The sequence below is a fragment of the Oryza sativa genome, chromosome 6 (genome assembly GCF_034140825.1).
Source record: "Oryza sativa Japonica Group chromosome 6, ASM3414082v1".
In the NCBI taxonomy this organism is placed as follows: domain Eukaryota; kingdom Viridiplantae; phylum Streptophyta; class Magnoliopsida; order Poales; family Poaceae; genus Oryza; species Oryza sativa.
The window spans coordinates 8,250,842-8,273,617 of NC_089040.1; the positions used below are offsets into that span (position 1 = coordinate 8,250,842).

The window sequence follows — 22,776 nt, forward strand, 5'->3', positions numbered from 1 at the left end:
GTTTAATTGATGCAAGATTCGAAATTTCCAAACCTCCAAATCTCCAATATAGAAAGCATTGTTAAATTATTTACGGGTCCATCGTTTCGCTTTTTCGTAGCATATTTGCAAACGAAAAGTGATTTGTGAATAAAACTTTTATATGCGTGTTCTTAATGATCTAAAAGCAAAGGCTGAAAAATAAACTTCGATGAGAAAACCTCAAAATCAGCTCCAAATTTAGAGTTGGAAATTTAAATTTTAGCTGATAAGCATAAACATAAGTGAAAAGATGAGACCCTTTTACTGTGTAGACGTATGGTAGCATACCCAAAGTACGACATCATTATATTATGACACTTGTTGTAAACAAAAAATTATATTATGACACTGGTGAACCATTATATTTTCCGGAATTCACCCTACCTCACGGTGCCGCCAAGCTGAGGTTTTTAGCAGCAACTACTCGTACGTGACCAACAAGTTCTCGATGACCCATTTTCGAAACACGTTAAAAATGGGTGGGAAAAAAAATCACGGCGGAACGTACGCGTGTCGCCCAGCGGCCACGCGACGGCGCCGCAGTATCTTGAGGTCACCGGCCGCCTTCCATCGTCCATCCGTTTCCGTGGTGGTGTCGGTTGCCCGCGCGCGCGCGCGTCGGTGCCGAAACCTGCGGGCGCTGACACGCACCGGATTGGATGCCGTGCCGGCTGCGTCGGAGATGGATGAATAGATACCCCCCGTGCATGTGCGTTGCATCATCAGCCACAGCCACAATTCTTGGGTGGTGAGGCCGGTGCTGAGCGGCAAGACGATCAAAGTCGTCGTCTTCGTCGTCGTCCTGGCCAGTCGCCAATCTCAAGCTTACCTTCTCCTGACGTCCTGCATGGCGGCAGCAGCAGCATGCAGGCATGCGTATGGGACGGCGGCCGCCGGCGGATTCTGCGGCCGACCAGTGCCGACCACTAAACAACACTTGTAATAATCAATCTATCGGGAAAGTCTACTTGTTAGTACTTGAGAATCGAGTAGACGATGTAGTAATCTCTTGTATAAAAATATAAGATATTTTGAGACAGAAGAAATACTAGTATCTAACAAAGCGTCATAAGTAATTAATTAATGTCATCTTAAAAATTCATCAAAAAGTCTAAAAACGTACTAACAATAATGGTACGCGTGTTGAAAATCGAATTAAACAAATGGTAAAAACAATTAACAAATTATAAATAGTACCCCAGCAAAAAAAAATTACAAATAGTAAGTATTTACAGTTTTTTTTGCATGAATTAAATTTAAACTTATATATTTATGGTGTGATATATCACAATGTTTATTTATCTTATTATTTTTTGTTTCTTAATGGTATATACAAAACGAGAAAACGTCCTCTCTGGAGGAACGAAAATCCACCTCCTTACGTCCTCTCTGCTTATCAATCCTCCAATCTCTGCTGTCGTCGTCTCGAGATAGGCTGCTAGTACCAACAAAAAGAGGGGGGTTTGTTTGACATGTTTGCAGTACTGCAGGAGTGCAGGTAGTCCTCTCGTGATCGTGATGCCATGCATGCTGAGATTAAGAAAATGGTAATAGTGCCGTACACGTAGGCGCGAGACCAACCGAAGTCGGCCGGACGGTTCCAGCAAGGACCCCATGCTTAGCTTATTGACAAGGCTTAAGATTATAGCAGACACGCTAACGAAGGCCTGGAGTTGCTGGCTTGCTGTCGTTTGTGAAGCCACAGCACATCCATACGTAGTACCGGAGATTATTAGCGATTAGGTGTGTATGAACTCATGTCCATTTCCTTTCACAGTGGCGTTCTTTTCTTTTCCTGGTGTGTCACAGTAGTGTGTTTTTGCTTCTATTGGTTCTCTGCAAAGGTCAAATTTGAACTAAATGTGCACGGTAGCTCTAATTTGTTAGTCCATAAATGGTACTTCCTCCGTTTCATATTACTACCTCCGTCCCATAAAAAATAAATTTCTAGAGAATTAAGGACATATTAGGAGGATAGACAAATAACTACAATAACCCTATTTAATGATCACAGTACATGCATATATTCCATATATAAACTTGATTAAAAGGAATGTCAAGACAATGGATTAGAGATGGGATGGAAGGAAAGAAGATTACAAGGAAATGTAATCAGTTTACTGGGTCCCACATTAGTAGAAATACAATTTTTATGGGGCAATGGTTCAAAGGTAGAAATTCAATTTTTATGGGATGGAGGTAGTATAAGACTTCCTAGCATTGCCCACATTCATATATATGTTAATGAATCTAGACATATATGTGTGCCTAGATTCATTAACATCTATATGAATGTGGGCAATGCTATAAAGTCTTATAACCTGAAACGGAAATTGGATCATGGCATTACATTGTATTTTTTGCTTCAATTGGTTCTCTGCGTAGGTCAAATATCAACCAATTATGTGCGGGAGCTCCAATTTATTAGCCGATAAAGGATTAATTGGATCATGTTATTACAAATTTATAATACTGAAAATATATCATTATTACTATTCGTAAAACCTACCACATGCCATTAAAATTTTATTTAATTTAAGCCATGTCATCTCTGTCAAGTTTTCTTTTCAGCATCTAGATTTTGAAAAAAACCATCTTCCATCGCCACTGCCATCAAGGACAACCACTGGATAGTGTCCAAGCCTCCTCACCGCCCTCGCTGTCATCCATAGAGAAGATAAAGGGCAGCAAGGTCATAGCCTTGCGAGGAGGCGACAATATAGGGGCTCGCATCCACCGGTAGATCTAAGGAAAGCAAGGTGGAGGATGACCGAGGAGATGACGATGGAGGTGTGGGCCATGAACAAATGTGACAGTGTGACAGTGAGCGGGACCTTCTGGTTTGGTTTCAGCGACATGCACTTGAGTTGATCCAACAACAATGAGAATGAGAGCTTTTGATCCGGTGTTAGCAATGGGCGAAGTGAGGCCACGTTCACACGTCTCGTCAGGTGCACTTTGCAGTGCCGCGGGCCTCCGCCAGCATATCGTCTGCTAATTGTATTGTACTTGTATGCCTTGTCGGTCGTCTTAGGTCTGGATGAAATGGTGTTGGGGCCAAGTTGATAGAAAATTTGATGACGACAACAAATGGAATTTTATAAAATTTCAGTAGCATAGAGCAATTTTCATAAATAGTAATAATATATTTTTCAATACGATAAATTTATAATGGTATGATCCATTTAACCCAATAGATAAATATAATTTCATTTATTTGTCCCTGCAAGCTGGTTTTACTTCTTATTTGTCCTTGTGCAATTGTCTCTTCTCTCATCGAATAGCCATTTTAATTTTTCTCCCTTGTTTGCCCAATAATGTATTAAAACATATATCATCTTTTACCTTAAAAATACATGTATATTATATTAAACAACAATAGTTTTAAGAACAAAAAAAAATGTGCTTTAAATTATTGTCCATAATACAGTGTTTGTGAGTGAGTGAACCACACACACTCCTATTAACAATCTAGCTAGACATATATGTGAGAGCTGTATTATTGTTGTCTTAGATGCCCTGGCAAGAACAAACACAAAGCATGGCCGACAAGATTCTTGATTGGCAAAACCAGCCTCCTGGAGCTGCAACCCAACGGTGTCACCGGCCGGTACAAACCAGGCTGGCCATTATTAGCACATGACAGCCGGCGAGAGCATCTAGCTAATGCAACGCTCGTGGCTCTGTCTTTTCTGGCGAAGTGAGATTTAGCAGTTATTGCGGTTGCATATGCATGATTGCATCTCTTATCTTCTTGTTTCTTTGTCTCAACACCTAATTTTTGGTGTGATATATGATTGATATCATGAGTGCCCTACCTCAATCCATTTATCAACTTTATATATATATATATATATATATATATATATATATATATATATATATATATATATATATATATATATATATATATATATATATATATATATATATATATATATATATATATATATATATATATATATATATATATATATATATATATATATATATATATATATATATATATATATATATATATATATATATATATATATATATATATATATATATATATATATATATATATATATATATATATATATATATATATATATATATATGCACGATTGACTAGTCCATGATTTGCCTGTTAATTGCGTCTGTTTTTTTTATATATTTAAGGATGATTTTATAGCTCTTGACTGAAGCAACAGAGAACCACCACATTGTATTCCATCAATTCCAGCCCATTGAATTGGAGGGATTTTAAAACATCAGATGATTTGGCATGTCGGCACCATTATCATGCATGCTGACTATCTATCGATCTACGAATTCAATAAAGTATATCTACATATATATATATATCCAGAAGAAACGGAATGGCAATTACGTGCATGGCAGAGTCAATGTTCTAGATTGAGTACTCAAACCGAATGTCAAAATTAGTAGGCAGTTGCCGTCAAGTACCGTTGCCCTAACGTATTTAGTACTGTTGCCTGATGTACCTCTCTGGGGGCCTATTCGGTTCACAGGATTTTCAAATCACAGGAATAGAAAAAACGTAGGAATAATATAGGAATACACGTGCAAAACAAAGGATTGGAACACAGGAATTTTTCCTACACTAGGGCTTATTCGTTTCAAAGGAATTGCAAAGGAAAAGTATAGGAATAGGAATGGGTTTTAAACTACCATTCGTTTCATATGAATGCACCATAGGAAAACTGTAGGAAAGTTTTCCATTCCTCCATTTTTGAAGGAAAAGCATAGGGAAAAATAATCCACTCCAACCTAATGTTTGCATTCCTTTGGTTGGCTTGCTCAACAACATAGGAAAAATTCCTGTGTTTTTCAATCCATAGGTTTGCACATGTATTCCTGTAGTATTCCTACGTTTTTCCTGTTCCTACGTTTTGAAAATCCTGTGTACCGAACGAGCCCTAAGCTAAACAAAAGAGGATGGAGTGGATGTTTTCATTCCTATGGAATTAGTACATTTTGGAAGATTTTTGGAGGATTGGCATAGTGTTCCTATGGAAAATTTTCCTTTGAATCCTACAAACCGAATGCATAAATAGTACTTATTCCAAAGGAATTGAGATTCCCTTTAAGAATCCTTCAAAACGAATAAGGCCTCAAGTCGACAGCTTAATATCATTTGGTATATTAGAGGAAAAACGAAATGGCATACTTGTAAATGAAAAATAATTTATGAATAAAACTTTTATATAGTGTTCTTTACGATCTAAAAGCAGAGGATGAAAAATAAAGTATGATGAAAAAAACCTAAAATCAACTCCAAATTTAACATTGAAAATTTAAATTTTGGCTGATAAGCATAAGCATAAACGACAAGACAGACTGTAAGTTTTCTCTTAATTAGTAGTTTGATGACAACTAAACATATACAAATACACAGGTGACAGGTCAATCTGATATCCATAAATATTATATATATGTAGGGAGAGTTTCAATAAGATTTTTGTAAAATCAGAGATATATTAAGTTGTTGATTTCCATCTCTTAGAAGTGTGTGTTATACGTCTATCTGTATGGATGTAATTAGTGTGATGTTGTGTGTAGTGGTGTGTAGCCGTGTAGGCGTATGTGCATGCAGTGCAATCGAAAAAAGATACATTTTATTCTCATGTCCAACTTTAATTGTCTATCTTATTTAAACTTTTTTTATAATTAGTGTTTTTATTATTATTAGATGATAAAACATGAATAATACTTTATGCGTGACTTATGTTTTTAATATTAAAAAAATAAAAAATAATATAGATGACTAAAATTAGACACGAAAACTTATAACCACGCTTGAAAGGAACGGAGGGAGTACTATTTTTTACCGGAGTTTTTGACAACTACTTACCGGTTATATAAGCTAGGTCATCAGACAGGATTAATTAGTGGGTTACTATTATTCCACGCTTCTGGATACATTGCATCAAACGTCAAGACTTGGAGCATCATATACAGCACGACTCAGACCGTACGCTGCGCGGCAGCCGCGATCAACCGATCAGATCAGCGATCTCCGTGGCGGCCGCCGCGGCGAGCACCGACCCGGCGACGGCGACCCGCGCGCTAGCTGCGCCGTTTAGTTTACTCATCTCGCGTCGCGACGGTTTTGGGTTGGAATCAATCGATCGATCGATCGATCTGACGACACGAGTCACGTACGCGACGGGCGCCGCCCCCGCGTGCGCGTCGGCGCCGACTTCTCCGCGAATCGCGTGCCGCCTACGTGTACCCTGTAGCTAGTGCGTTTGATAGGGAGTCGCATGGACTGATCGATCGCTCGATCGGCTGGTGGGTGTGCGCGGTGAGTGAGGCCAGCTAGCGGCGCCCGGGTAAAAGGGGTTGACTCGTCAGCCCTGCCTACGACGTTGTTCTACCACTACGTGAACCAGATGGCTAGCGGCATTTGTAGACGTACGTACGATTGGTTGGGACTTTACTCAAACGAACTACGCAAAAATCGAACAAGAAGCAATATACAAGTTCTGTTTATTACTTGCAATGAACCATTTCAAAGGCTATATCGATCGGTGGTTGCAGCTTGCTGATCCTTTTCCCCGATTGCCCCCGATCCTTGAAGATGTTTTCGAGCTATATGTGTATGCATAATGATTCTACAGTGTTAGTCCGTGCGTATTTGTACCTTTCTATAAATATTTACCATACTTTTTAAATGGCATTTGCAAAAAGAAAAAGTGAGGCGAAATCTTATAGATTTCACATTGTCGGATTTGCGCCAAGATTTTTGCCTGGGATCTGTCTCTACATTTGGTAAGCTTCTTGATCTGCTTCGGCACAGGTGACACCCTAGATTCGAGGACCTACATATTATAGGGTTTAGGCGTTTGGGATCAAAGTTGGAGTAGAAAGGAGTTGGGAGAGAGGGTAGGAGTTTCTCCAGGCTTAGAGGGATAACCCTAGGCGATGGTTAGACCGGCATTGGGTGGTGAACATGGACAAGCCATGAGGCGGTGGGTAGCAGGGTTAACAACGAGGGAGCCACAGAGACAAAGGAGGATAGTTGGCAAGGTTGGGAGCAGCATGCTGACTAGGAGGGAGGCGTCATGTGGCTCTGCTAAGGAAACAGGGAGGGAGAGAAAAGATAAGGTTTTAGTGGTACTGTAATTACACGAATCTTGATGTAATCTAAACAGTCCAAAAGGCATTGTGATGGGGGGTGTTATTATAAGTATTATATATGTAATCCTAATATTTATGCATAGCTACCGACTATCTGTACGAGTTATGTAGTAAAAGTTAAATTATGGGTGTCGATCGTTTGGGCAAGCTACCGTCAAGTAATTAATCGAAATATGAACGATTATTCGGAATTATATGGATAATTTGTCATTCATACAAATAAAATATGTTTGTTAAATTTTAGAGATATTTTAAATACATCATGTTCTTTGTATAATCACTAATATAATAATCAAACTAGTGTGTCGAATAACCATGCTACTATCTAATATATAGAGTATATCGCTTACTTATAGAAATATCTTTACAAGTCAAATAGAGATCAATTAACTTCAAAGGTTGTGCGTGTGTATGATAGAGATATTGACTTCAATTCAAAAGTCTCGATCTTAATTTGCGCGCATGCTGAAATTTATAGTCTTTTTTTATTGTTAGATTTAAACTCTCTTATAAGGCCATGTTGATTGAATGGCCTTATATATGGCAGTGGACTACAAGCTCTCCGCGTGCTTCAGCCTTTAGGAAGTGGTTTGGATACTAGCTATATACTCCATAAGAGACATTTTATTTGACATGTTTACTTCAAGCAGAAATGCACACAAGTCTAAATAGGATGATCATATAGTACACACAAGTGCACATATATATAATACGCTTTTTAAATTAAACTTCCTTTTATTAAAGTAATCCGCGTGCAAAGCGATCTGCAGAAGGTACGGCGTCCAAGCGTGCAAGGACTAGACATTGGAGCCAACAGCATTTTTATGGAGTAGATAAACAAAATTGAATTTGATCTACGCACGTCTGGACAAAACACAATATAATAGAATAATCAATAAATGATTGAGATCAGCAAACACCATCAAGACATGATGAAAACGAAATGCATCTGTCCATAACAGGGTATACAATAATTTGGTTTATGATTCTAGGCGTGGTTGTGCTTACTGCCACATCAACAGTAAGCATAACAAATACTCCCTCCATCTTAAAAAAGACCCTAACATAGAATTGGAATGTGACATAATCTAGTACAGCTACCACTTTCACTGCCGATTCCTCGTAAGCTCATTATTGAGTTGGCGAAGTGTTGTTGCCATCACCTACACCCGAGAGCTCAGAGCTAAGGGCTGCCTTACCTGGCTTTGCAACACCTCTCCTCTATTGGCCTACACCAGCATCTCTTGTACCATCATCGCTGTCATTTTGTCATTCGTGCGGCTATTGCTCTTGCTTAGATCGGCCCATTTTGGTAGCGCCAAACTTGGGGAGGCTACATCCGGCAGCCCCTTAGGATGGCCAAATCTTCAAAGGTTCTAGGAGAGTGAAGTAGCCACATGGCAACTAAAAGAGAGAGGCACTGGGCTTTAGGCTTAGCAATGTGGACGATCGATCAATGCCAAGTCGTCTGATCGGTTGGTTCAATACCTCATTTAGTCATTTAGCTGTATTTATTTCTCCGTAGTACTAGTTTATGATAAAAGTCATTGCAGTTTTTTATTTTACCATGAACCAGTAGTAATATTATGTAAAATTCGATGGTGATACTACCATTGCTGGTGTCGATGGGTGATACCCTAATCACAGAATCCGTATCTATATGGTTTATTTGGGTGACTTAAGCATCGACAGATATGAGGATACAAACGAATCTGTAAAGAGAGCAAAGAAGACAGGGACCCCTTGATGACGGGCAATAGCCCTACTCCTATTAGTCGGAGCCATTAGATATTAATATCTCACGAGTATAAGGGGTGAATATAATCTAGTCTGCCGGTATATCGGCGTAAAGCTTGGGCATGGTGGTTGATGGCTAACTGTTGTCGGCTTCCTCGAGTAGTGACTAGATAAGATCGGATATGACTTATATTGATTCGTGCCTTTCCTTGGGAAGTCTTATATTTATAACCTCAGATATTGTCTTGTCCAAGTTAAATTAGAGAAGCAAATATGGATGGTTGGGTTCAAATAAGATTTTATTTCTTTTTTTCCCTTATTTCGAATTTCTTTCTTATCTACTCAAGACTTTAGCCATATATATGATGCTTGTTTCCGTACCAGACTTGACATATGGTGGGCATGCCAAGCTAAGTACATATGCATATGGTATCTTATATTTAGAACACTGCCAGCTGGTTTTTGTCACTACTGATTCTAGGTCAATCATAATTAATTGAAAGGGGATGGCAGATGGGTGGTTTGATAGGAGTGATAGTAAGAATTTGTTGATCAGGATTATGTCGGCCATTAAGAATTAAAGGAATTCTTGGTTTAGTGCCGAAATGAATCCTGTCTAACTTTGGTAATGCTGAGATTTTGCCATTGTCAATATTTTTTTTTTAAAAAAAACACAGACGTTCATAACGCGCGCACACACTCATACTCTATCGCTATCGCTATGAGAACCTTCAGAAGGCTAGACCGGCATATATTAAGAATGACAAAGTCACCAAGAGTGTCTCGCTGACGACGAGTATGTTATCTACCGTTGAAAGAATAATTAGCCGTAGATACGAGCATGCATGTCAAAGTTTAGGACTTAAAACCAAGTGAGCTGGTTCTACCATAAGGAACCTAACTAGTTGGGTTATGCTCACTTTGTTGTCATTGTCAATATGTGGTAATGTAGAGCTCAAGTGAAGTATGTTTGGTTTGTTGTCGTTATCATTTTCTTGAACAAACTAAACATACTCTAGCCATTATTATCCTACTAAAAATTTTTATTTTAAAAGCTTCCACTCTTAAAAACTTTATTAAAATTTAGTAAGACTTCAAACCAAGCATGTCCCAATACTATCAAAGTTTGGTAATACGAAATGTACCAAAATTTTATTATCAGTTTCGATATGATTGATTTAAGCAACAAACCAAATAGTATGACTCAAATTTTGATGGTGAGAGGATACTAGGCTGTGTTCGGTTACTGGGGTTGGGAACTAATCCCTCCCGCACGGAAAACGGAATGGTCTATTTTTTCAGATAATGGAATGAAATATCCCGGCCTTTACTCAGAAGAACTACAGCCAATTATTACACAAAGAAGCACACTTAAAAAGTCGTAGTCTAAAATAAACAAGCACACCAACCAAAAATAAAACAAGACCTAACATGACAAGAAAAACATTATTCCAGTGAATCTCCATCCATGATTGGCAAAAAGTTGCATAACCGTTGACTCAAGGTTATGACATGCAACATTAAGGAAATCTCCATCTTCCTCACACTTTTGTAGTTGAGCCCACAACCGAAGCCAATATTAGCGCGTGATTAATTAAGTATTAGCTTTTTAAAAACATGGATTAATTTGAATTTTTTAAGCAACTTTCATATAGAAACTTTTTGCAAAAACACACTGTTTAGTAGTTTGAAAAGCGTGCGCGCGGAAAACGAGGGAGAGGGGCCAGGAAAAGGGATATCTGAACACACCCTAAGGCTTTTGTTTGGATTGTTGTGTAATATTGGCCACCAAAATTTAGTACTCCTAGTAGGGTTTGTCTTGGCAACAAAACAAATCAACACACACTACACCCATACTTTCATCATTTATAAACGATTGTTACACCTGAGGAAAGTTTGTGAATTATTGCATGTCAGATTTGTAGCGATGCACCGGTGACCACTGTGACTGGTGAGATTGATGGAACCAGAGAGTATATACACTAAACTAGCTAGCACAATCCCCTTCAAAATCGTGAGAAGTGTAGTGAACCGCAAGACGCCATCAAAAGTGACCACTCAAGTGGGCAACAGCTAGAATGTGGAGCAAAACATGCCACACATCGCATTTGCAAAACACACACCTCTCCAACAAAGCAATCGTCATCCGCCCCATCACCAATGCTAACTATTATCTCCAAATGAAAATATAAAAGGTTTCAGGGTTTAATACAAATATCAAGAAAGTTGATGAAATTAAATAGTGAAGATTATAATTGATTGAGAAAAGAAGATACGTACTGAATTTGAATGGTGGAATATTATGACTAATTGATAAAAATTACATGTAAAAAAGTTGTTATATTTTAGCATAAATTCTGGAGTATTTTGAAACTGAACGACTATAATTATAGTCTAGATAGATATGACCTGAACGGCCACGTCCTCGTCGTCCTGAGCTAATAAAACCGAAAAGCAAGACACATGACTGATCACGACACGCTGATGTGCCGCGATTAGCGAGTGGCTGTCACATATCCGGAGATGAGATAATCAACACGGTGGATTGATTAGCTGATTACAACTGTACGGTCCACCCGGCCGGCGATCGTGCCGTCGGTAGTGACCCGAATTAAACGGACGGCGATGCAGCACCGGCGCGCGCGTGCTCTAATTTTTTTTGCACTGCCGGTCAACGGTCAGCGCTTTGCCGATTGATTAATTGACTGGTCCAACTGCCAGTAAGTATACTCGTGGTAGTAAGCTTTTGCTCAGCTGGGAGCTTTAGCTGGACTTAACTGTAACCATAAACCAACTAGTCGTTGTTGTGGTCAGGCTCGGAGTTGAATAGAGAAGAACTGATGATGAGCTGGATTAGTCAGCATGGTGATCTCCATCACCTGTGTACGTGGTGGATAGTGGATTAGTTGGCCATGTTCTTGTCTCCTTTTGGATTTCGGATTTTCATTTGTATGTTTTTCAAGCTTCTAAACGATTGTTAACGATGAAATTTAGTAAGCCCAAAGTCATCATCGGCTTAGAGTCAGTATCGACTTCAGAGTTATGGAATCAGTCGATGGGAGTCGTCAAATCGCCAGCAACCGTGCTTTCGATGGAGTCAGATGAACTAAAGGGAATTTATCCAGAAGAGTCTGAGTTCAAGAAGGATGCGGCATGGCAGTTTATCTATTAATTAGGAATAGTTTGATTAGTTTCCTTTTATCTTTAGTAAAGTGTGTTTAATGTCCGATAAGGACTTTATGTTTTCCTTTTATCTTTAGGAAAGTTTCTTTCTTATCCGACAAGGACTAGTATCTCCTCATGGGTATAAATATATACACCCGGGGTTATTGTAAATCATCTCACGATCAATACAATTCGGCACATCGCCACCTTTTACTTTTTCTACTTTATTTTATCGTCCGGCGGGATGCATCGGTGTTCGATCTCCGACTAAGGGGTAAGTCCAATGTTCTGCCGGGCCAGGCAATTGTATCGTTTACGTCGGTGTCGTTCAAGGCTGCATCAGTACATTCGATCTCTTGAATTGCTCTAGTTTGGATGGTATATTTGCCTACCTATTTATCATATGTCTCTGTTAATCTAGTCTTAGCATATCAATTTAGCTCTATCGGCTGCTTCTCGTTTTAGGGTTTCTGCCGGTATCGGCTAAATCGTGTTGTTAGATTAGATTAGCTTAGGCATCTACCACCCGAAAACTCAGTCAATGGCTTGATTGTCTAGATATTATGTTTCTTTTCATACTTAGTGCTGCATCAGTTAAGTTTGATCTACTAAATCATGCTTAGAACCATAATCTCTAGCCTGCTTCTTAATTGCCAATAAGGGTTTCATCGGGGTTTCAGCCGATGAGTTATCTGGACGTTGCATCAGCTTATAAGAATTGCATATACATATAAGTTGGATTTAGCCGATGACAACAAATGTTCCATTAATCTATCTAATCTTGTGGATTTATTGGCACCGGACTTCCAGCCGATGTATGTTTTAACCTTCGGACCAGTGCTTATTATATCATATCATTGCTAGCCGATTGCTAATTGGATTATGTTATTGTTATATTATATTATTGTCAACTGATTGCCTTTATATCATTATTTACATCAAGTATCAGAATCTATATTGGACATATAGCCGATAGCTCAAAACCCTATCGCTATCGGCTGGTATCAGCATCGGCTGGGATTGCTCCATCGGCTGTTTAGCCGATTAGCTCTTTGATCTACTGTTTACATATCTTGTCAGTTGCAGGGTCAAACTGACTGGCACGCCCGCATATCATCATATTTGGACCTGCGCTGGAGTTAAGCATATCTCCCAGGCCAATGTGTGTTTTTCGCATCAACAACGATGTGTTTTATAAAAGAAATTTAAATAATTCTTTCCAGTAATGTTCTAAAACAATCTTTTCACTCTGTAGGTGTTAATTTATTTGTTTATACCCTAAAATTGTTATAAAAAAAGATTATCCATCAAACCATCAATTTCAGCTATCTCAAACGAGTCATGTATAATAGTGACAACTACAAATTACTCCCTATTTGCTGATTACAAACGGTACTCCATTAGATGGATGTGACAAATCCTAATATTGCAAATTTGAATAGGGTAATACTAGGATAACACTTATTACTGATAAAAGGTAATTTATGGTTATAACTTTTATATGTGTTATTAGTGATTTAAAAAATAATACTGAAAAGTAAACTACGATTAAAAAACATCAAAATCAACTTAAAAATAAAATTAAGTCTTAAAATTTAAATTTTGACTGTAGCTGATAAGTTTGAAGAGCGTGTTGTTAACTGAGTATGACCTCCCTTTTCTTTTAATCCGAACTGAGTATGACCTCATAAGAAAATAAAGTGACTAGCAATTCTGTGATAATCAGCAGCATAAGAGGCAAACAAAGCCATTAAGAAATGTAGATCAACCAAGTGCGTTCACATCCGCGAAAAAAAAAAAGAACATTTCCATATCAATCCATACTTCATCTTGGGGGATCGAACTGATTAACACTGAAAAAATGTCGCATTCTAATAATTAAGCCCAACTACTCGCATTTTATGGCCCATATAAAGCCCAGTAGCATAAGTGGTCGGGCCGACCTCTTGCAGGCTTTCGGCCCACTACAATTACTAATTAATGTCTCTGTTTAAAAATATAAACACTTCCACCATTTAAAATTTGCACTAAAATATACCCCTTCGTCCAAAAAAAAAATCCAATCCTAACTACGAACTTGGACATACACGTCCCAATTCGTAGCTAGAGTTTGTCTTTTTAGACAGAGTAGTAAGCATTTAAAAATTACTACTTCCACAACTTTTCGTTATTAAAGTTTCTTCACATTTAGCCTAAATCATCCTCGCATTTTTAACCATGTCTTGTTTATTACGAGCGTAGTAATTTTATAGCAAAATTTACTACAAGACACTTAAAAAATGTGTAATTAGTTCTGAGATACAAAAAAACGTGAATTTGCCCGAGGACACTTCGAAAGTGTGGTAATTTGCTACAGGACACTGCACGCATTAAAATATAATATCCACCCAATTGATGAGAGAGAAACCACGTAAAATTATAGTTTTGCCCTTTATCTTCTTATCTCTTCTCCCCGTCTTTTACCGACGCTCCTCGTGTGTGCAAATTGCTTAGATTAATGTACGGTAAGGAAAATTACACCTAAGTACAGCATTGCTGCCGCTGATTTCTTGCCTAATCAACAGATTATGGTATTGATTAACTAATTACTACTCGCTAGTTTTACAATCTTCCAAAAATTTCAGACAGAGTAGTTGAAGATGACAGCGAAGGAGCAACTCGACGAATGCGTGCCTGACACCGACGATGCCAGTGTTGCTGTGCGGGTAACGATGGCGGCGGCAGCGGCGGTTTGGCGGCGTCATCACCACCGGACGACGTGGGGCGCCGGATCTCCTTCAACAGCGCGACGATCTTTCGTTGGCAACTTTTTGTGACAAGTTGACAAACACGATCGCAGCAGAGGACGGGGAAGAGGACGGGGGCGGCAGCGGTGGCTGGCGCACGAAGGGAAGAGGAGGCGCCGGCGACACGCGCGGAAGAAGGGGCTACGGCTGGATCCGGCGAGGGCGACGGCTTGGCGGCGACGAGGAGTGGAGGCGGTGCTCCATAGTTCGTCGCTCGCGACCTTCTCCCTGTGAGTGCAGCCGTGGAGGAGAGGAGAAGAAAGAGGAGAGAAGAGAAAACTGACGGGTGGATCCCACATGTAATAGGGTCAAATGAGTAAGGATAGAAGGGACATTTTATGATTTAGTTAGCATCGTTAGATGCCCTTAACAGAATAGGGTCAAACCATATCTTCAATTTTAAAAAGAAGGATCAAATAAGCAAAGTTGATAAAAGGGATCAAATTGGTAGTTAGCTTTCAAAAGAGGGCCAAATGCGCAATTGCCCCAAAGTAAAAATACTGAGGGCGTGTTTGCGGAAGACGGATGAGAACATATCACCCAAGCACGAAAAACGAAATAGTCCATTAACACATGATTAATTAAATATTAGCTAAATTTTTTTTAAAAAATAGATTAATATAATTTTTTTAAGTAACTTTAGTATAGAAAGTTTTTTTAAAAAAGTGCGCGCGTGGAATACGACGGACAATGGTCGGGAACCCTTGGGTCCGAGTCCGAACTCCGAAGTCCGAACACACCGTAAGGGCGGAGTGGTCGAGTATCGCGTAAAAGTAAAAGAAATCTCCCGTCTCGTTCTCGTTCTCGTTCTCCTCCGCTCCTTGCGCCGCCGCCGAGACGAGGGGAGGGCCGGGCGGCGATCTCCATCTGGCGAGCAGAGCAGCGGAGGGGAGGGGATCCTGGTGCGTCCTCTTTCTGATTCATCTCTCTCTCTCTCCCACCCCACCGGGACTGGAATTTGCTTGCGTTCGTGAACCCTACTAGCTTCTCTTCTAGATCTTCTCCTCCTCCTTACCCTAATTTGATAGCCTTAAACCTCTCTTAATTCAAGTAATAACAGTTTGTTTGTTCACCCAAAAGTTTGGGGGTTCAACTGAACCCCCATGTTCCAAGTTGGATCCGCCCCTGGTTCGGGCTTTTCTCGGTGATAATCTGGATGGTAATGTTGGCTCGCGTCCGTTGGTCGAAATCTCCTGTGATATTTTTTTTTGGATCGTGATATCATGCATTAAGCACCTGTACATGTACACCTCGATTTGAGTAGAACAAGGTCTGTATTGTGCCTTGAAATGGTCGGGAAGAGTGATTTCCTAGCCTTGCTCCTCGGAAACAAACTATTTATGACATTTGAGGGCTTTTCCTATGAGGAAGGAGAAGTGCTTGTTCTACTCCTACCTCATTTGTTTGTTTGCTTGCTTGTCTGTTTGTTTGAGTGAACTAGGTTCTGGATTGGAGCTTTTTTGCTTTGCTTTGGAGCCTGCGAAATGTTTCTAAAACGCTGACTGCAGAGGATCTCAATCCAGCGGTTGGGGGGGGGGGATTGAGAGTTATGTCGTGATTTGAGATTCTCATGGCGTACAATGGAGGTGTTTGTTGAGAGAAAATTACCATTCTACCATTATCGAAACGAAGATTCGCTAAAATACCACTCCGCATTTGGGATTCGCCATAATGCCGCTCTCAAGTGTGGGGCTTCGCCTAAATGCCATTAACTTCCATTTTTTAGAACTAAAAATTGTTTCGCCCCTTCTCTCCTATGTTTAATGACCAAAATACCCCCGATTTAATCCATCAAAATTCCCCATTCTTCTTTCCTACTCGAGCAAGAGCAGTGGCCACCTGGGAGTTAACTTCCATTTTTGAGAACTAAAAACTGTTGAGTCCCTTCTCTCCTATGTTTAATGACCAAAATACCTCCGATTGAATCCATCCAAATTCCCCATTCTTCTCTCCTACTCGAGTAGGAGCAGCAGCCTGGGAGCTAGAGTTGGCCCCGTGCCACCTTGCCGTTGCCACCCCTCTTCTCGCGGGCGCCCCCGACCCCCCATCCCTACGCGCCGCCGCCGCTCCTCCTCTTCTCACTCTGCCGCCGTGCCACCGCTCCTCTTCTCGTGCCACCCTGTTGCTAGCCCACCTCTCCACTGCCGCGGTCCCTCCCCTCTTGTCGCTTGTCAACTGTTCCCACGCGCTCTTCCTAGATGTGTGAGCTCCCACTTAATTGGATTCAATCAGGGGTATTTTGGACAGTAAACATAGGAGGGGAAAGGACAAAACAATTTTTAATTCTCAAAAATGGAAGTTAATGGCATTTCGGTGAAGCCCCACACTTGAGTGGCATTGTGGTGAATCCCAAATGTGGAGTGGTATTTTAGCGAATCACCGTTTTGATGATGGTAGAATGGCAATTTTCTAGTTTGTTGATGGCACTTTGGGAAGTGGGCGTTTGCAGATGGTGCATATAAAGAAGAGTATATTTCACAAAACTCTTTTAGTTTATTATGCCAAACCATGGTGATTTATGATTAATGACATCTATATACTCTAAACTATTCAACCCTGCGAATTTCAATTAATACTAATTTTCTCGTCATGTTGAGCCACATTATCCTGAACCATTATGGTTATTGGATAGTTGTTCTCTGTCTGATATTTGCAACCAGATCAGACCAGCTGCTCCATTCACATATCGAGCTCTTATGTGGTACTTGCCTTATGTGCTTGTTATGCTGTTTCAGTATTGTTCGCTATTATATTATAGAACATCCTAAATAACATTATGTTCTAAACTTAAGAGTTGTGCATTAAGCTGACCATTATTCTTGACATTTGCACAGTTTCAATGTTTTGCAGACTTAGGGGCTATTCAAGCATCATTTGGTTTCCTTCCCAACCAAAACCTGTTCTTTCATGGACCTAATCTGTTGTTTTCTCTTATTCTAACTTGATACCCCAAACCACAGCCAACATCTCCTCTGATTTAATCAATCTGCTGTCTTTGTAGCAATGTATTACCGCAGGCAAAGGAAGGCTTCTTCTGAGGCCAATGCCAATGTGTTTATGCCTGGGGGTCCAAATGATATCTCATTTCCTGCATCAAATAGGGATCATGATTGGGGATATGGCGGTGTTGGCAAAGAATGGGAAGCTAGTTATGCTCGCAAACTCCAGTTGATGAATTTTCTTTCTTCACTGCATCAACGCACTGCAAATCCTTTGGTAACCACTAGAATGGATGCTAACATGGACACTCCTTTGGAGCAAAAACAGAAGGACAGCTCAGCAATAATAGTTCTTGATTCCGATGATGAGGACGGATATACGGAAGGATGTGAACAGCTCACATCTGAGAACAATAAACAACAGGCACCATCTGGACTCACTAGTCCTTACACGACATGGATTGTATCCAGTGCGAAAGACCAAGTAAATGGAACCTTGCATGTTGATGGAGTCCAAAGCACTCAAATTGTTCCATATTATGGTCAAAATGCACCGTTAATAAATCAGTTCCCTTTGCAAACCAGCTGGCAACCATCTATCCAATATGAAAGGGTTATATTGCAGAAAAGACCTGAGGAGCAACGCGTTCAAGATCTGGTGGTATGTATCTTTCACTTGAAATTTTTCAATGGACTATCCACTTCTACATATTGGTACTTTTACTCCTTTACATACCTGCACTGACAAACCAATTTTTTGCGTCATGTCTTGTGATTGTATTTTGATAAATCTGAAGAGCATTATGATATTTCTTGTCTGGAATGTTAGAATGGAAATGTTTGATGTTTGCTGAATCTATACTCTTTTGAAGCTTAAATATCTCATATTTGAACTTTAACTCTTGTTGCTCACTGTAGGCAGCAAGCCATGCAGAGAAGATAGCAGAAACACAAGTTCTCCTTACTCTTCCTACTCTTCCTAATGAGAGAAAACGAAGGAAAACAGAACCCACCACCCTGGTAGATGTTGATGGTGGAACTAACCTAGGAAAAAGAAAAAGGAAAAATCATCAAAATCAAGCAGCAGTTGATTCAAACTTGGATTTGCAACAAAATGATGTTCCTTCACAAAGCTACAGGACTATGATAGAAGAGGAGAAACCTGTAAAAGAAAGTGATGGTCTCGAGGATCTTTGGAAAGATTTTTCATTGGCTGCTGAATGTACAAAGGTACAAGTTGTAATCACAGATGTTTTTTTTTTACTTTTATTCTGCAGCATTATAAAATTGTTGGTTCTTTTTCCATCTGACTGCTAATTGTACTCGTAAATACATGCTATAATCTTTATTTTTTGTTTCAAGATTGAATACCGCTGTGCACAAAGTAAGTTTCATGGCAAAGTGTATTTTATAAGATAAGGTAGAGTTTGAAAAGGCGTTCATTTGTCAAATCATTTAAATATGTGTATTATGACAAAGTTTTGAAGCATTTCAATTGATTATTTCTATCTGATGTGTGTCTTTTTCCAATAATGCTCAAGTAATATTCTTTGTCCAGCTTGATACAAATGAAGACATGTCCAATGAAAAAGATGTGGATGATGAAAATGAGATGGATGACGACTGCAATCATGACATTCGAATTCATGAAGATCTAGGCCACGTATGCCGTATTTGTGGCATGATTGTTAGAAAGGCTGAAACAATAATTGATTATCAGTGGAAAAAGGTGCGTACCATGTTTAGGACATGTGATACTTCAAAGTTCTCAAAACTATGATGTCTATGATTCTAGTTTTACTTTGAGGAAATTATAAGCAGACAACCAACTTTGGGAATTGTTTTTTCATAAAGAAACTGCAAGTTAATTATTTACATGAAACCCCTCATGTCTCATACAGCGTCAACTTTTAAAGCCCCAAGCGTTAGATCTGGTTATACTTGACACTACACACCAGCTGTATCCACTTTGCTGTGTTCATGTCAAAAATCATTTTCCTCACTTCCTACACAACTGCTATTAATATTAAGGCACATAGCACCTTGAAGGTCTTTAGGCAGTGGAAGGGCATCACGATCAAGAGAAATTTGTGGATTCATGCTGAATGAAATAAAAATTACTGACATATAGTTCTCACACATACCGTTTTTGTAATGCTTGTTAGATTTACTGTGAATCTCTAGGGATTCTGGTTTCTTTTATAGAAAAACATGCTATGGGGGACCTTTTCTTTACTGAAATACTTCCTAAAATGGGAGAGTGTTTTCATTACCAACTCTTTTGATATTGATACCACTTTGGAGTATGTAGTAATAGTCGTTTTGGAAATCATATGGATTTCTTTAGTGGCTTGTACATGAGCTAAGCTGGGAGCCTGGGCAGTATTCAGAGCATGAGTCATGTAGTAAAGATGGAATGCTTGCATCAGTTTTCTAAAGTTTGTTGGATTTTCATACGTGGATAAGAAAATTTAACTTCATGCTTACATTATATCAGGCTTCAAGGACAAGAACAAATTACTATGAATCACGTTCAAAGGATGCTGATGAGATTGATACTGGTGCTGTTAAAGTTTCCGAAGATTTCATTGTCTCTGATATTGCCATTCATCCAAGACATGCGAAGCAAATGAGACCACATCAGTTGGAAGGATTCAGCTTCCTGGTCAAGAATCTAGTGGGAGACAAACCTGGAGGTTGCATTCTAGCTCATGCTCCTGGTTCAGGGAAGACATTTATGCTCATAAGTTTCATTCAAAGCTTCTTAGCAAAGTATCCTTCTGCAAGGCCCCTTGTAGTGCTTCCGAAAGGGATTTTAGGTACTTGGAAGAGGGAGTTTCAGCGGTGGCAAGTGGAGGACATACCACTATATGATTTCTATTCTGTTAAGGCTGACAAAAGAGTAGAGCAACTGGAAGTCCTCAAATCTTGGGAAGCCCAGATGAGCATACTATTTCTTGGATACAAGCAGTTCTCACGAATCATCTGTGGTGATGGAGATGGAAACATTGCAGCTGCGTGTCGGGACAGGCTGCTTATGGTACCCAACCTACTTATACTAGACGAGGGTCATACACCAAGAAATCGGGAGACAGATGTACTGGCATCACTAAAAAGAGTCCAAACACCACGCAAAGTGGTCCTGTCTGGTACACTTTTCCAGAACCACGTTTCGGAAGTGTTTAACATCTTGGACCTTGTGCGCCCTAAGTTTCTCAAGATGGAATCATCCCGTCCTATTGCTAGACGTATAATGAGTCAGGTAGCAATATCAGGTATCAGGAGTTTAAAAGGGGTTCATGACAGTGCATTCACTGAGTCAGTGGAAGACACCCTGCTGAACGATGACAACTTCACTAGAAAAGCCCATGTTATTAGAAGTCTTAGAGAATTAACAAAAGATGTGCTTCACTATTACAAGGGTGATATCTTAGATGAACTACCTGGCCTAGTAGATTTTAGTGTGTTTTTGAAACTCAGTACCAAGCAGAAAGAAATTGTTCACAAGATAGAAGCCTATGAGAAGTTCAAAAGAAGTGCAGTGGGGACTGCATTGTACATTCATCCCTGCCTGTCAGAAATTTCAGAGGGTGATGCTGCAGATAGGGCGAGCAACTTGACAGATGCCACTGTTGACAGCTTGATTGAGTCTATCATCATTAAAGATGGGGTGAAAGCCAAGTTTTTCTTTAACATTCTGTCTCTTGCTAACTCTGCAGGAGAGAAGTTGCTTGCCTTCAGTCAATATATACTTCCCATGAAATTTTTGGAAAGGTTGTTGGTTAAGAGGCTGGGCTGGCATGTAGGGAAGGAGATTTTCATGATATCTGGTGATACTAGTGCAGACGACAGAGAAGTGGCGATGGATCAGTTTAACAACTCTGCCGATGCAAAAGTTTTGTTTGGTTCCATCAAGGCCTGTGGAGAGGGAATCTCCCTTGTTGGTGCATCTCGAGTCATCATTCTAGATGTTCATTTGAACCCATCTGTCACCCGTCAAGCAATTGGACGTGCATTCAGGCCCGGACAGCAGAAGAAAGTGTTTGTGTACAGGCTTGTTGCTGCTGATTCTCCAGAGGTGAAGTTCCATGAAACTGCATTCAAGAAAGAAGTTATCCCAAAGCTATGGTTTGAATGGAGTGAGCTCTGCACTACTGAAGACTTCAAACTGAATCAAGTTGATATTGATGACTCTGAAGATGAACTTTTGGAGGCTAATGCTATCCGCCAGGATATCAAGGCTTTGTATAGAAGGTCAGCTATCTCTTTCTCCCGGTGCGCATGTGCAAGTTAAACCCTGGAGGTGCTATCTCTGTCTTATCCAAAATTGTCTTGTAGGTAACAAGTTATATGTGGCTGCTGTACACCATGTACATAATGCAATGCTGATCTTTCTGGCTGATCATCGCTGTGAAGTAAGGGGATTTCTCGTGAATCATTCTTCACATTACAAAATCTTTGCCCCTTATTCTGTTCTGATTGTATGACCATCAGCTTTTTCGTTAACCTTCATCATTTTTCTTCCTACAGGATGTTACAGTAGCCCCTTCTAATGCCGGAGTTCCGTTCATGCTAGGATTTATCGTTAACCTCGGTCGTTTCCCTACCTATTTGAACCACTGTCCGCTTTGTTAACATGTGCCAGCTTGGCGCAGCGGTTCGCCAGCTGATCCTAGTCTTATTTTTCTTACTGAAGATCTCCAGGACTAATAACTATGGTTTCTGCCGTTCCCGCTTGCGGCAACAACTGAAATAATGCCACTGTTTCCTTACCTGTCTTTTGTGCACTTCAATTGGTCTTCAAATTTGCCCGTTTTGCTAGGGTAAAGATAGTTTATTTCTGCGCATAACGGAATGCAGGTTATCCATCGTGCATTTGTGCATCTCTTTTATCTCCTTTGTTGCTGTACCTGGTTTTTGTGTCGACCATTCTAGTTTCAATTCTGGCTCCCATGAAAGATGCTTTAAGACTCGCAATG

The 22,776-nt window shown here is 39.8% G+C and overlaps 1 protein-coding gene across 5 annotated transcripts; it reads left to right on the plus strand.

Annotated features, from left to right (window-relative positions):
• Positions 1-15,658: 15,658 nt before the first annotated feature.
• Positions 15,659-22,571, plus strand: LOC4340671 (protein CHROMATIN REMODELING 35). 5 transcript variants are annotated; one of them, XM_066311215.1, is made up of 8 exons: positions 15,659-15,760; positions 17,693-17,778; positions 17,860-18,458; positions 18,716-19,027; positions 19,356-19,526; positions 20,295-22,051; positions 22,136-22,212; positions 22,328-22,571. In XM_066311215.1, the coding sequence occupies exons 2-7, from the start codon at positions 17,766-17,768 to the stop codon at positions 22,137-22,139; spliced, it is 2,856 nt and encodes a 951-aa protein (XP_066167312.1). In that variant the 5' UTR covers positions 15,659-15,760; positions 17,693-17,765; the 3' UTR covers positions 22,140-22,212; positions 22,328-22,571. The 5 variants fall into 5 exon arrangements, with proteins under 5 accessions (XP_066167312.1, XP_015643528.1, XP_066167311.1 ...); XM_015788042.3 differs by having other exon boundaries at positions 17,693-17,735; XM_066311214.1 differs by having other exon boundaries at positions 17,709-17,778.
• The last annotated feature ends 205 nt before the right edge of the window (positions 22,572-22,776 follow it).